Consider the following 16,138-nt stretch of genomic DNA (forward strand, 5'->3'; position numbering starts at 1 on the left):
TCACAGTCCAGAACCGGACTGAGCTGTCTGAACAGAATATGATTTCTAGACTCACTTGCGCCGAGGAAGGGATAAAAGAAAGAACAAAATTAAAAGAGGAGAAATGGGGAAGTGAGTCTTCCGGACCTCTGCTAGTCTACCCTGGGTAACTACAACAACAAAGGTGCAAAAGAAAAGAAAACCTTACCACATGAAGTCTACAACGTAATATTTAGATAAAGATCAATGACAATTAAACAAAAGAACAAAACACAGTAGTTGCAGCTTGTAGTGTCTCTACAAGAACAATAAGAGAGCGCGAGAGAGATCCTGCTGTCCCGAATCGCCATCTTTTATAGGGGAGGCAATTTGGTCATTTGCACCCGGAACCGACCAGTGCACATGCCTGTGCACGCACCCGCTGCAGCCTGTGGAGAAAGAGCGACTCCTACTGGAGAAAAGAAGATAAATTACTACAAAACGAATTACAGCAGAAATAATAACTAGGAGCACATAACAGGAAAGACTTAAGATGCTTAACCTCTTCAAGCTTAGCAAAAGGAGACTCGGGTGATTGAGGCTTTTAAATTTATAAAGGGGATCAACAAAGTGAACTACAAGAGATTCTTCAGGTTGAGTTCTGTTAGTAGAACAAGGGGACAAATGGAAATTAACAAAAGGTAGATTCCATACACACATTAGGAAGAATTTTTTTCACACAGAGAGTAGTCAATGTGTGGAATAGCCTGCCAGGTAATGTAGTAGAGGCAGAAACTCTGGGGATTTTAAAGACTAGGCTTGATACAGTGTTAGGTACTATCTAGTCTGTAGGTAATCAGAGCACTAATTTAGTTATGAAAATAGCAAGAATTGTTGGACTGAATGGCCTGTTCTCGTCATTATGTTACGTTATGTTATTTGCCACCTGGTGGTGGTTTTGGAAACAACAAGTAGTTCCTGTGGAAATACATGCAAATTTTCCTCTGCCAGGAATATCTCTCGCGGCAGCAGCACCACCAAATGAAACCCTAAACCACTCTACAGTCTGAAGATGTCACGTAGTAGTGGCAGAAATGCCAGAATTTCATGACCAGGCTTAATACAGTGTTAGATACTATCTAGCCTGTAGGTAAATGTAGCATTAGGTACAATTTAATCAGGAAAATGGTGAGAATTGTTGGGCTGAATGGCCTGTTCTCGTCATCATGTTATGTCATGACTCCCCCACCACCATGTTTCACAAATGAGGTGGTTTGCTTTGGATCATGGGCAGTTCCTTTTGGCCCCACACTTTCCTCTTGCCATGACTCTGATACAAGTGAATCTCATCTGTCCACAAGATAGGCTTTTTTGAGAACTCTGCAGGCTCTTATAGGTACTTCTTGGCAAACTGCAACCTGGCCATCCTGTTTTTGTGGCTAACTAGTGGTTTGCATCTTGCTGTGTAGCCTCTGTAGTTCTGCTTGTGAGGTTTTCTGCGGACAGTAGTCACTGGCACATCCATGCCTGCCCCTTGAAGAATGTTTCTAATCTGTTGGACAGATGTTTTTCTTCATTATGGTGAGAATTATATGGTCATCAACTATAGAGGCCTTGCTTGCTTGCAGGCCCTTTGCATTTACCAGCGCTCTCTTTCTTCTTAATGATGTTTTAGGCAGTTGATTTCTGGTAAGCCTATGGTCTGACCAATGTCTCTGACTGTTCTTTTATCTCAGCCTCATAATGGCTTCCTTGACTGTCATTTTCACAACTCTGGTCCTCATGTTAAGACCAATAACAGACTCTGAAAGCAATCAAGACTAGATATTGAAAGCTCTCTTATACCTGCACTAAGGAAAAAATTGAACACACCTAACAACCTTATGAAGCCAATTGTCCCAAGTGTTATGGTTCCCTGAAATGGGCGGCATGTGTAAGAAGTGCTGTAATTTATACATGGAGAAACCAAAAAAGATGTGAATCTGTACTTAATCACATTTGAAGTGTATTGTTACATATCTAAAATTGTGGAGAACAGAGCCAAATCAAGAAAACCTCATCTTTGTCTCAATCATTATTGAGGGCACTGTATGTTGAGTATGTTTACATAAATTTTATATCTTTATTGCTTTAAAATCCCAATAATGTAATGGGTGCTAATTAGTAGACTAAACACAGGGGTTAAACATGGTAAATGGACTGCATTTATATAGTGCTTTTATCCAAAGCGCTTTACAATTGATGCCTCTCATTCGCCAGAGCAGTTAGGGATTAGGTGTCTTGCTCAAGGACACTTCGACACGCCCAGGGCGGGGTTTGAACCGGCAACCCTCCGACTGCCAGACAATCGGTCTTATCTCCTGAGCTATGTTTCCCCGCTATCATCCATTCAGTGGATGAACTCAAATCAAACTTGGCACATGTCTTTGAAACTGAGGACATAGATTTCAAAGTGGCAGTGCTTCCAATACAGTAGTCCAGTCGAGACCACTAGTGTGGATCGATGGACTATAACTAAGAGGAAATATCATACAGTGGGTAAATGTATATGTCCTCCATTACCTTTTGATAGTATATAACATGTGCTACACCCTTAGGTGGTGCCCCCAGGGCAGAGCGAAATTGATGTGGTGGGACGTCCCATAATGCACCTGTCCGCACTGAAGCAGGCCACAGGGGAGGCGGTCTACTGTGATGACATCCCACACTATGAAAATGAGCTTTATTTGGCTCTTGTCACCAGTAGCAAAGCACATGCCTATATCCAGTAAGTGTGATGGTTATACCTTTTCCCCGTAAACAAGTTGCTATTTGTAATGAGTCGTGATGGATGGTGGGTATAATGTGTTTTCTGTGTTTTAAGGGCTGTTGCTGCCCCTCTTTTGGTTAAATATGTCATGATTTTAACATGGTGGTTGAACATGATGAATATGCTCATCATGTTAGATGACTGTGTTAAACTGTACAGTTAAACCTAGTAGTATTTGGCTTTACTGATTCTAGACATGCTCATATTTTTTCCTATGAGCACAATGTTATTTGTGGTGGGTTATGATGGATAGTGGTTTACGAAGTTTTTCTTGTGTTCCCTGGGCAGATCTATTGATGAAATGGAGGCTTTGGCTCTTCCTGGAGTGCTCACCTTCCTCTCCGCCAAGGACATTCCCGGCAGCAACATGACGGGACCTGCAGTCTATGATGAGACTGTTTTTGCTGATAAAATGGTGATTTATCAAAATCATGAGTGAATAAAAGAAGGTTCACGTTCAGGATCTTTCCTGGCTCAAAATAGGGGCTTAGGTGGTGACTTTGCGTGTGAGCAACTGTGGTCAGTCCCGCTTTACTGCCACTGTCAACTTGACGTGTCGTCTCCCTATATTTAGAATGTAAATTTATGGTCTTCAGAATAAATTTTTTTAGCAATTTAAATATTTTTTAAAGGGTTACATTGTGCAAATTCCCAGATTGGGAGAAAAATATAGTCTATAGAGGGATTAACATATTGTAAGGGGGCATTCAACAGGAATAGTGGCATTTCTGTCTTGAAACGCATTTCATTTTTGTCACTCAAAGCTTAAGGTACAATATTAATCTTTTACATTAATGAATCAACACAAATGTCATCTTGATGTATTTCGGTTATTTTTATACATTCACTAAAAGAATTGTAGCACCATCCTTTTTGTCATTCTGATAGGCAGCAGTGTAGTATAATGGCTAAGGATTTGGTCTTGTAACCTAAAGGTTGCAGGTTCGGTAGGCCACCGTTGTACCCTTGAGCAAGGTACTTAACCTGCATTGCTCCAGTATATATCCAGCATGTTCTGGATCTGTATAGTTGAATATGATGTAACTCGCTCTGGATAAGAGCGTCTGCTAAGTGGAAAGTAATGTAATGTCATTGGTGTTACTCGTAACTTAAACAACGTTAAAGGCTTTTCAGAATTTTATTCCTTTTATAAATCTGCACATATTGGCATAAACAGTGATGATAATACAGTATAATCCACATAATTGCTTGACAGATTATCGTATAATTTGTATATTTTCGTACAATTGTAAAATCCCAAAGCATTTCCCCTTCATTCTATTGTAAAGAGATTTTCATAACTATCACATATTTAGGATGTTTTTATGGAATTAAGTCCAATTATATTGCGTAATAATTAGAGCCCGACCGATATATCGGTTTGGCCGATATATCGGCCATTATTTGACTTTTTTGACGACATCGGGATTGGCAGTTATGCAGCCGATGTGTCCCGATGTTTAAATGAGTATAATAAACACAAAAAACATTGATTATTTATCTGTACTTGTCTATTCGAACGTTGTAATTGTTATTTACTAGAATTATCCAGTAGAGGGAGCTCTAATACAAATGTGAACTGCAGCAGCTGACGCGCTACTTCTGTAATAAGACGTTTGTCACTCGTGCCTCATCCAGTATTCTCCACTGTAAGACTTGTCTGCACAGATTCGATTGCCGCAATAAAGGTATGTATATTTAGTGAAAGTTTTTAATTAAATGCGTTTATACGACCACTATGTTTATCAATCCTCATTATCCAGCGAGCGAGCTAGCTAACATATTTGGTTCACTTTAGCAAGCTAGCTGGCTAGCAAGCCTTCATGAAGTGGCAGTGAGCACATAAGCAGCGTAGGATCTACATTTCCAGAGGACATCGCTGTATTCTCAAATAAATAACCAGCCAAAATAAAATGGTGATTGAATGCATCACACGTTTGTTTTTTATCTGAGATAATGATATTAGCTACTATATGATGCTGTGTCAATAGCCAACGTGTTATTGCAAGCAAGTGTGTCATCTAGTCACGCCTCATCGTAGCAAGCTAACCAGACAGTAAAAACGCAGATGAAACTCTTCTAACATGGATCATTTTAAGCCATGTTATTTAGCTTTGTCGTGATAACATGAGAGAAGGATTGCTGTTGGAGAAGTGAATCAACCAACACTTAGCGAAATGGAAACTTAACCTGCACAAAAGCGCATTGTAGTTTTTTTCACCACCGAATTCTTATGGACAAGCCTCACGTTACATATTTCATCCAGTCAATTTAGTTTCATCTAACGTTACACTTGATTCACTCATTAGCTCCGCTAGATAAAGTCTTACTCTTTGAGATCATGTAGTAGGAATAAAATAAGAAAATATAACTCATTTACTGAGAATAGATACTAGGAAATAATAATAACAAATTAATAACAACAACAACAATAAAATAATATTCATAAAAATACATGTTTGAAAGATGGCTGGAAAAGAAAAGAGTAAAAGCAACGTGTGGAGTTATTTTGAATTCACACCACTTGAAGATGGTGTTAATATATATATTTAATTTAATATCATCTTTTACATTTTTTTATCTATCAAAAAGGTCTTTGTGTTTATTTTTATTTATTTGTTTGCTTATAAGTTAAATGTTCTCAAATATAGAAACTTTGATAAAATATAAGTTTTTCAAATTGATTTGAAAATGTTGCACTTTTTGGCAAAATATCGGTCAAAACATTGGTAATCGGTGGGCTAGGACTCTCCAAAATCGGGATTGGCATTGGACCCAAAAATCTGGCATCGGTCGGGCTCTAGTAATAATCTATAAATTGTCTATACAGACAATAAAAAGTCAGAAGATGTTGCATACATAAACCAACTATTGCGCTATAATGACACAAAATCGGCAAAATTTATGAAGGTCTATGTTGATAATCACGTCAATAGCGGAACACCCGAGTGGCAGGTGCGGTTGAAATTTTGTTGATGTGAAAGGTGAAGCATTATGGGGGACATAGTTTTAGCGTCAGTGATATAACAGAAATCTGGTCTTTTTAATATTTAATTTAGCATGTAAGGTTGCATGTAAACTTGAAAGTCAACTTGAAAGTCAAAACTTTAAAAAACCTGAAATTCTGTACCAATGCACGGACCATTTCTAATTGTTTTACAGGTGTTTTTTGTGCGATTTCTCCACTGCCTAAAACGTTTAAACACAGGAAAACCCCTGACACGATACATTACATTGAAAAGCTATCAGTAATTAAATAAAAGCCCTTTTTGGAGCAACAAATACGTCTTTTTTTCTCTACAGTGGTCACTGGTTTCAGATGACGCTTCTGCCGTGAGAGATCTTCCCGGCAGCAGCACACTTGCATGCATTTTCTTTGTATTTCTACAGGAACTACTTTTGTTTACAACACCACCACCAGGTGGCAAATGTGAGCACTCAAAACCATATGTGGCAGTTAACACTTCAACTGTGGCACTCATGAGCAAAGTAGAACAGTGTTATCGCCACTCTTATTTTAACGGGAAAAGAGCGAAAACATTTTAAAGATAAGCTGAAAATAGGGACGTGCTTGTTACCCATAACATTCTTGTGTGTATTTGAGTGACATTTACGTCTATAAACAGTTATTCAACAAACTTTGTGGTCAGAGTGTGAAACTTAATAATAGCCAGATAATTTTGAGCACAGTCTAGAATCATCCATGTTAGTTTCACTTAGGATATAGGGTAGAGTTTGTATTGATGTAACGCATCATAAATGTAACACGGTAAATAACTTTTTATTCACTGCTGCTAGTCATTGAGAATTGTATGTGCACAATTCAGTCCTGTACCAAATGATTAATGGAAAAGAAACAGTATTTATCACACACATGTATTATAAGCACACTTATTATAAGCACATTTTCTATGTTCTATTTGCTAGAAGATCTGTAAGAAAGCAAGTGAAATCTCTGTTCACCCGGCAGGTTCCTTCTGTTTCGCAAATGAGTAATTAGAGGCGTAAATCGGACAGTCTGTCATCAAAAATTGATGACGAGTGTTACATTAGGCCATCTATCGGCCATGGTCATTACGTAGGCTTCACCAAGATCATATCTGCAGTGTGGTATAAAGCATTTTAGTTTTACAAATGGGTGTTTTTTATTTTTATTTTTTAATTTCGATTCCCAGTTACCAACCTGCTGCCAGTGTGTGATGATGCATATTCCTAGGGAGGTCAAACCGATTTTTCAGAAAACAGAGTTTGACAGTTTATTTTTAATCTGTAATAGCATAAATGCTACAGTATAATCAAATAATAATATATAAATCGCTGAACAGAACATAAGAAAATAGTTTCCTTTAATACGATGTTAAAAAATTAACTGCTTCCCTCGACAAGTAATAAGAAAAGGATCTGCATACTTTTTTGTCAATCGTTTTCCGTTTAAGGAACAGAAATTAAAAAGCAAGAAATTAATGGGCGTTCGATTTTAACATACATGGTGCCAATGCTTGGACCCCTCCCAACGCCGCTTGCGGCTTTAATTCTTATTATTATTTTTCTCCGCTAAAAGTGTCTGAGGCTCAGCAACCATAAGTCCTAGAGCAACCAAATTTGGCAGGTGGGTTCCTATGGCCCCCCACTACTCAGGCACTAAAAAGCACCTATGTCGGCCAGATGGTGGCGCTATAACAAAGGGTTTTGCGTAAAAGGCCATAACTCCCACACCATAAGTTAGATCAACACAAAACTTTATCGACCTATGCATCTGAAGGTGCTCTACAACTTTGAAATTGTCACCACCTATGTCCGCCATATTGTTTGCCCGCCATTTTGACTTTTTCGTTGGGGCGTGGAAGCTTTCTCCGCTAAAATGTCTGAGGCTCAGCAACCATAAGTTGTAGACCAACCAAATTTGGTAGGTGGGTTCCTATGGCCCCCCACTACTCAGGCACTAAAAATCACCTATGTCGGCCAGATGGTGGCGCTATAACAAAGGGTCATGTTTAAAAGGTCATAACTCCCACACCGTAAGTCAGATCAACACAAAACGTCATCGACCAATGAATCTGAATGTGCTCTACAACTTTTCCATTGGGACCTATGTCCGCCATATTGTTTGCCCGCCATTTGGACTTTTTTATTAGTTGTGGTGCGGAAGAGCTGGAGCTCCAAATCTAGGTGTTACGACATCTAGTAAACTTCTTTACGGCAAGCGACATCCATGGCGACGCAAGTAATCCGACACTGTAGGGTCTAATTTTTATCAGTGAGGCGAGGGTCTGAACGTCGGGGAAGCAATGGAAGACAGTGCCAGCCAGAGTGCATGCTAGGCTATTAAAGGTTTGTTAGTAAAAGCTTTTTGAGAGGATGAATAATTACTTTTCTTTGGCATGGATCCATTTGAAGACAGTATCGGGTGAGTTCGTTCAGTCTTTAAATCTGTCATTATGGTGAGAAATAGCTAAACCATTTTATTGGTAGGTTTTGAGTTTCTGTGCAACGCGCGAAAACACGCTGGTATAATAAAACAATGATGGCAATACATGTATAGTCCGCTTCGTTCCATTGCTACCATAACATAACAAACTATCTTGTGTCTACAGCTGCAGTTTCACGCTGCAATTTCTAATATTGAATATAAACAAAAGACGCAATTTATGCTGTAGTCTGCCAATGTCTAAATAAATAATACGGTACTCCGAGCGCAGGTAGCAGGGGTGGCGAGTTGATATTTAGTTTTTTGTTACTAAAAGTTTGTTAGTAAAAGCTTTTTGAGAGGATGAATCATTACTTTTCTTTGGCATGGATCCATTTGAAGACAATATCGGGTGAGTTCGTTTAGTCTTTGAATCCGCCATTATGCTGAGAGAAATCGTATTCTCAATGTAATCTCTAAATTGACTGTAAGCTTAGGGTTGTAACTAGGTAGTTGTTTCGTAGGTGACTTAACTAGTCTTAACTATTGCTTGTATTTTTGCATAGACTGCGTTGTTGCTGTTCTTGTTTGTGTTAGTGTTAATCAGTTTAACCTACAGGGTCCAAGTTGAACTATGCGGTTGTTCCCTGCACTTGGAACGGTACTTCTCTCTAGTGTTTTCGACACACTTGTTCCTGATTATGATTATACACTTTGTTTCACATCGCTCTGGATAAGAGCGTCTGCCAAATGCCTGTAATGTAATGTAATAGTCCATAGCAACAAGATAAACCCGACATTAGCCCTAAAATATGCCAATACAGCAGTGAAAACGCTGCTCACTGAATAACGAAATAAACGAGACAATTTTTAAAAAAAATTATACCATGTCATTCAATATCTGGGACTAAACATTTAATAAATATACAATCTTACCATTGGTTTTACGCGTAGATGTCCCTTTTGCGAATGAGTGGTCATATATTGTCTTGGACTATCCGTTTGTGAAAAATACGCGCATCTGTGACGCCTGGGTTGGCTATCTTCATAAATAGCTGTGCGTAATACCACACTTGTTGCTTACGGCGTTGTCGCCCTTTTTAGTGCAATTTGGCTTGATTGACAACTCATTTATTCCGTAGGTGAGAGTATAAGCTTTCTAACGATGTATAACATGTCTGATTTTGCTTTTGGAATAGCGTTTTATAGGTCAGCGTAACCGAAAATTTTCTGATCTGCCAATGTCTAAATAAATAAAACGGTAGGCTGCTCTGCGGCCAGCACGCAGGTCGCGAGTTGATATTTCATCTTTTGTTTCGTTTTTTCTCAATGTCGTCTTTATTATTTGAAATGCGTATTTATGTGTTATTATTCTATCTGTCTCTGAGGCGCTCTGAAATGTGCATTCTCTGCTAAGCTGAGCAATGGATTGGAATATGTGTCTGACGTAGTGTTGCACCGTATACCGAAACTTCAGCACTTTTTCGGTCCGTAAAAAGAAACGGTTCGGTATTAGAATATTCCGACGTTCGGTAGTTTTGAGTCAAATGTAAAAGCCAGGGAAATTTGTCTCCCGCGTTACTGATTGAGAGGATGAAAAGTGTCATTTGTCAGAATCTTCGCTAGATGGCAGTATCAACTAAGGTTGCCAAGTGAGGTGACGTGTACTTGTGCCTTCACTTCGCTGATACAGCGCAGGCTTCGACTCAGTTGACTTCAGTAGCAATAGGTGTTCTAATTTGGAAATATTTTATTATAGGAAGATGCTGTATTGTTATTGAAATATGCTGTTTTTAGATCTATTTTACAGTGTAAGATAATTTACTTTACAATTGTTTAATTTTTGAAGTATATTTAATATAGTTTTCTATGGTTTAGTGTTGTAACACTATAGTCCTATGCTTATTGATATGTTGAACAGGCTTCAACTTAAAGGTTGTTAATAAACCAGGTTTTTAATAAATTGTGAATTCGAAAATGAGATCAACCCTTGTGGACATTACGTTTCTGATCTATTAAGGTAATTTCAGTATCGTTAGGTACCGAGTATTGAATCAGTATCGTTTCAGTATCAATTATCGTGATACTAAACCTGGTATCGGTATCAAAGTAAAAATTTTGGTATCGTGACAACACTAGTGTGACACCTTTTTTAATTGCGGCATGGAAGCGCTGCAGCTGTACATACACGCCGGGCCACATATGTGTTACGACATCCCATCTAAGTGTTACCACATCCCATCTAAGCGTTACGACATAGTAAAGGCCTTTACGGGAAGCGGCCAGGACACATCTATGGCGACGCAACTAAGTCATCCGGCAGCGTCTCTTAGCACAAATTTGGCCATAAGTCATTAATCTTTTATACAATCATCATGATATTCAGTAGATATGTTGGGTGAAGGCATATGATCACGAGGAAAAAGCCATTTTAAAATTGCGCAACGGTGCCAATGTTTGGACCCCTCCCAACGCCGCTTGCGGCTTTAATTTGGAGAGATTTTGGATATGTTTCTGGACCCCTAGCTATTTTAGACCACTGTACTGACGGAAAGCTTGGAATTCCCACTTGAAAATAATGCAACAGTGAGTTTCTTGAGTAAAAACAGTTGATTTGTAATGAAATATGTGAATATGTTGTGATTTATAGCAATGCATAATTTATACATTTTGGGTAGATTTGGAGACGCTGGGGACACTGCTTAATTTTTGCTTCATAGACCTTTAGTAGTTCTACATATCCACCCTTAGATTTTATAAACTTGTGGTCAAGAAGTTTTTGATCCAGGACATGTATAGTTTAATTTGCTGTATATATGCAATCTCTCAGTATTTCATTGCGAACTAAAAAAGAGCAAATTCAGATTTTTTGCCTAGACAATTGAATTTGTGCCACTTTATTTCTAACAAAATTATGAATATAAAGTAATCTAAGCTAGTATTGTAAATGGTACAAATGTCTTGCTTCATTTAAGCTGTTTTTCAAGTTTCTGTGGTGTTCACATCTGGAGTTATAAAGCTTTAAATAGGGTACCCCCTAAATGGGCAAGGATTGGCCAGATTTGGCTTGTGCGCTAAGGGGTTAAGATTGCGAATCACCCCGAAATGCAACACGGCGTGACGTCACGTACAATACAGAATGGTGGAAGTTGTCCTTATGAGGGAAAATTACACTCTGCTGCCCTCTTCTGTTATAACCCCGCATGCATTTCCTTCTCGCCGGCAGAACTGCCACCACAGAGGCAAACGCGTCATCTGAAACCAGTGAACATTGTAAGTCTCTACAAGCTTGTTACAATGGGATAGTCATTTTTTCCCCCCATTCAATCAAAGTTTCTCATCTAGTCATGAAACCATATACATTATCTCAGTAATATTTTACATGCTTGGCTGTAAACTCCATATGATATTTAACTGATGGCTTTCTCTTACTCTGGGACTGGGATATTGTGGATATATGAACATTGGCTTTCATCTCATAAACTCTTCTTGTCACTCACCGGAATTACAAACTATTTTTCTGCTTGTCTGCCTGCTCAGTTAGACTGCTCTGGAGAAGACTGAGTGGTTGGCTGCACATTATATATAAAAGATACAAATGAGATACTCTGTGTCTTCGAAATATTACTTGTGGCCTTCGTCTGACCTGTTTCTGAACTATGGTGACATTTTGGTCTCGTTCTCTCGGCCTGTTTCAAAAGCTCTTCATGGTTGGTTTGTTGATTTTGTGAGCTTTGCCTTGAAATGCCATATCTGAGAAAAAAGTTATCAATTTACTCTACATTCAAGATAAACCATTTTGGGTTCACACAGACAGTTAAACCACTTTGTTTTCACACAGACAACATGTTGGCTTTATTGCTTTGGATATTGCTTGCCAGGCTCTGTCATCAAAGTGTTTGAAACCCCAGTTGGCAACAAAATGGGAGATTTTAAAGAAAGGTTAGTGGTTGTCAGGGAGCTGTGAGTGATTCAAACTCAGATAGTGGCTCATAGTATGGGCTTACATCGTTTGCAAATGTGTATGTAATTAGTTTTTCTCCGGGGGAACAGCTTTCAGCATCATGAACCCGTCATGAACTGGGGTATACCTGTAAATTACTTAGGCTGAACTAGTTTTGAGACATTATAAAAGGCCCAGTGGGGAAACGGCTTAACAAGACAAACATATATATATTATATTAATGGAAAAAGGAAAAGAAAAACATACAAAATATGATTTTAAAACAATGTAGTGAAGAATTTCTGAAAATGGAGCTTAATACAGTCAACCCTAAAAAGTTTTTGGCCGTTTTTCCACTATCTTCATTTTTTTTTTTTTTCTTTTACAGTTTTTTACATGGTAATTAAGAAGAAGCCCCAAGTATTACATACCAGTTTTTTCAGAAGTCTCGTGACAACCCAAATCTACCAAAGAATTCTACTTCTATGAGTTATATAATCAGAAATAGCAGTTCAAAGCAAAAGATTCCATTTAAGTTTTATGAAAAAAATATGTTTTTTGTAATGTATTTCCAAAAGTACATGTCTCACCACAATGAAAACCCCAATGTAAGTCCAGGGTGTATGTAGTACCCACACCAAATATCATGTCAATTTCATTCCAAAAGCACAATTGAAATATATATATATATATATATAGTAACTAATACCCAAGAACTATATACCATGAATAAAAATAAATTTATGGTATAAATTTTTTTTCTTTGTTTTTGAACAATAGCAAACTATAAAGAAAACAAAACTACTTACTTTACTATATTATTTTAACTGCTGTTGGAGTTACGGGGGAGGGGAGGGGAGGGGGGCAGTGCATTGATGTGCTGATAGCAGTTCCCTGAGAAAAAAAAGGCGTCAGACATATATTCCAATCCATTGCTCAGCTTAGCAGACAATGCACATTTCAGAGCGCCTCAGAGACAGATAGAATAATAATACATATTTCAAATAATAAATACGACATTGAAAGAAAATGAAATATCAACTCGCCATCCCTGCTACCTGCGTGCTGCGCGCAGAGTACTGCATTATTTATTTAGACATTGGCAGACTACAGCATAAATTGTGTCTTTTGTTTATATTCAATATTAGTAATTGCAGCTAGAAACTGCAGCTGTAGACACAAGAAAGTTTGTTACATTATGGTAGCAACAGAATGATGCGGATTATATATATATATATATATATATATATATATATATATATATATTTACCATCATTGTTTTATAATACCAGTGTATTTTTGCGCGTTTGCAGAGAAACGCAAATACTATCAATAAAAATGGTTTAGCAATTTCTCAGCATAATGACAGATTCAAAAACTAAACAAACTCACCCGACATTGTTTTCAAATGGATCCATGCCAAAGAAATGTTATTATTCATCCTCTCAAACTAACAAACTTTAGCATGAACTGTGGCACTGTCCTCCATTACTCCCCAACGCGCAAATTTGGGCATTTTTGTTGACACAGTTAAAGCACCATAGATTGCCCTGGAATGGCTAAAGATATATGCCACTCAAAGTTCAGACCCTTTCCTCATTGATAAAATAAAGAAAACCGAGTCAGCTTCAAAAATTATGAAGATCTTCGTTGACGATGAATTGTAGTGATTTATTTTTATTTAACCTTTATTTACCCAGTGTAGGTTTGCTGAGCACGGAAGCTCTTTTGCAGCAATGCCCTGCTTCTCACTCATATACATTCACACCTGGGAGCTGCCCAGTACAAACACAATCCTCTATTGTTGGCCACTGAGCAGCTCCACTGGAGGGAGAGAACATTTTTTAGCCAATTAAATCAGGGGATGATTGGGTGGCAAGTTTTTGCGAAAGCCAGATCTGGGATTTTAGCCAGGATACCGGGGAACCCCCTACTCTTTGCAAATAGTGTCATGGGATCTTTAACCTCTTAAGGCACAAGCCAAATCTTGCCAATCCCATTTATGGGGTACCCTATTTAAAGCTTTATAACTCCAGATGTGAACACCACAAAGACTTGAAAAATGGCTTAAAAGAAGCAAGACATTTGTACAATTAGTTTATAGTCATAATTTTGGAAGAAATAAAGTCCCACAAATGCAATTGTTTTGACAAAAAAACAAAAATAAATTTGCACTTTTTAAGTTTGCAATGAAATACTGAGATATTGCATATATACAGGAGGTTAAACCATACATGTGCTAGGTCAAAAACTTCTTGACCACAAGTTCATAAAATCTAAGGGTGGATATGTAGAACTACTATAGATGTATGAAGCAAAAACTAAGCAGTGTACCCAGCATCTCCAAATCTATCCAAAATGTCTAAATTATGCATTGCTGTAAATCATAACATATCCACGTATTTCACTACAAATCAACTGTTTTGACTCAAGAAAATCACTGTTGCATAATTTTCAAATGGGAATTACAAGCTTTCAGTCAGTACAGTGGTCTAAAATAGCTAGGTGTCCAGAAACATCTCCAAAATTGAATAAAATGCTTTTTGTCCATTATAAAAAAAATATTTTGAGCGGTAATACTTACATAGCAATGACGAAATCTCCTCTATGTTCAGTAGATGGAGACAGAGACAGTATCAATGATATTGTTCTATTCGCTTCTGTTTTGCTCCAGAAAACGAAGTCAGCTAGGTCTATCAGCAAACATATGGCTTAGCTATGTTCAGAAGTCCTCAATAATAATTGTATTTTCCAAGAAACTACGACATATCCTTGAACACGTTTCGTTAGGTGCATCGTATTTGTCTGCTAACAGAGTGAACGCGTAAGTGAATGCGGTGCTAATAATATTTTCTGTTACGCTGACCTATAAAACGCTATTCCAAAAGCAGAATTAGACATGTTATACATCGTTAGAAAGCTTATACTCTCGCCTACTGAATAAATCAATTGTCAATCAAGTCAGACTGTACTAAAAAGGGCGATGACGCCGTAAACAACAGGTGTGGTGTTACGCACAGCTATTTTGGAAGATACCCAGGCATCACAGATGCGCGTATATTTCCCAAACGGATTGTCCAAGACAATATATGACCACGCAGTCTCAAAAGGGACATCTCTACACGTAAAACCAACAGTAAGGTTTTATATTTATTCAATATTTAGTCCCAGATATTGACTGTAGAATGACATGGTATCATTTTTAAAAACTTTTTCTCGTTTATTTCGTTATTCAGTGAGCAGCGTTTTCACTGCTTTATAGGCATATCTTAGTGCTATTGTCGGGTTTATCTTGTTGCTATGACGGAATACGATTTTTTAGTGGTGAAAGAATATTTTTATGAATGCCAAGATAGACAATATTGTCCATTATGTTAAGGGTGGGGGGTGTTTTTTAGATGAGACTGCAGGGAGGGGGTGCGTGTTAAATGAACGACCGGAGCGACAATGGTGGGGCTGCGAAACTCTGTTTTCGGCATAGTTGTCATGTATCGTCTACTAATGAAACTGAAACAACGCGTTTCTGTTTTCATCTCACACGTTGGTTGCAGTAGCACCGAATGTTTGACTTTAGTAATCTAGGCACGCGGGCGTGCCCACCACTAGGGGCTGTGCGCTAAGAGGTTAATGACCACAGTGAGTCAGGACCTCGGTTTAACGTCTCACCCGAAAGACGGCCAAAAGGCATCATCCGGGTTCATGCATTTAATGAGGACCCAGACGAACATGATCCAACAGACCCCTTACTGATGGTAAACAATTACAATGCACAGTTTACCCTGCCCAGAATAGGGTTACTGCAACCTATCCCTGGAGCCAGGCCTGGGGGTGGTGTCTGCAGGTGAGCACCTGGTGGCCAGGCAGCCCATGTATCTCGGCCGGCTCCATCCCGAAAAAGACCATGTGGGACAACTGTGTGGGCCTACCACGCACAAGGTTCAGGGTAGGGGTTATGTACAATGCCCCTCGACCAGGGGGCAGGAACAGGGTAGATCCAGGCATCATCTGCCCAGATGAAGAA

The 16,138-nt window shown here is 38.4% G+C and overlaps 1 protein-coding gene across 1 annotated transcript in view; it reads left to right on the top strand.

Moving 5' to 3' along the window:
- Positions 1 to 16,138, top strand: part of LOC118223068 (xanthine dehydrogenase/oxidase-like) — a 333,979-nt gene that overhangs the window by 173,363 nt on the left and 144,478 nt on the right. Inside the window, 2 exon segments of the mRNA XM_035409186.1 lie at positions 2,556 to 2,725; positions 3,056 to 3,182. Coding sequence (XP_035265077.1) covers positions 2,556 to 2,725; positions 3,056 to 3,182 — 297 coding nt within the window.

This window comes from Anguilla anguilla, chromosome 1, assembly GCF_013347855.1.
Source record: "Anguilla anguilla isolate fAngAng1 chromosome 1, fAngAng1.pri, whole genome shotgun sequence".
Taxonomy (NCBI): Eukaryota; Metazoa; Chordata; class Actinopteri; order Anguilliformes; family Anguillidae; genus Anguilla; species Anguilla anguilla.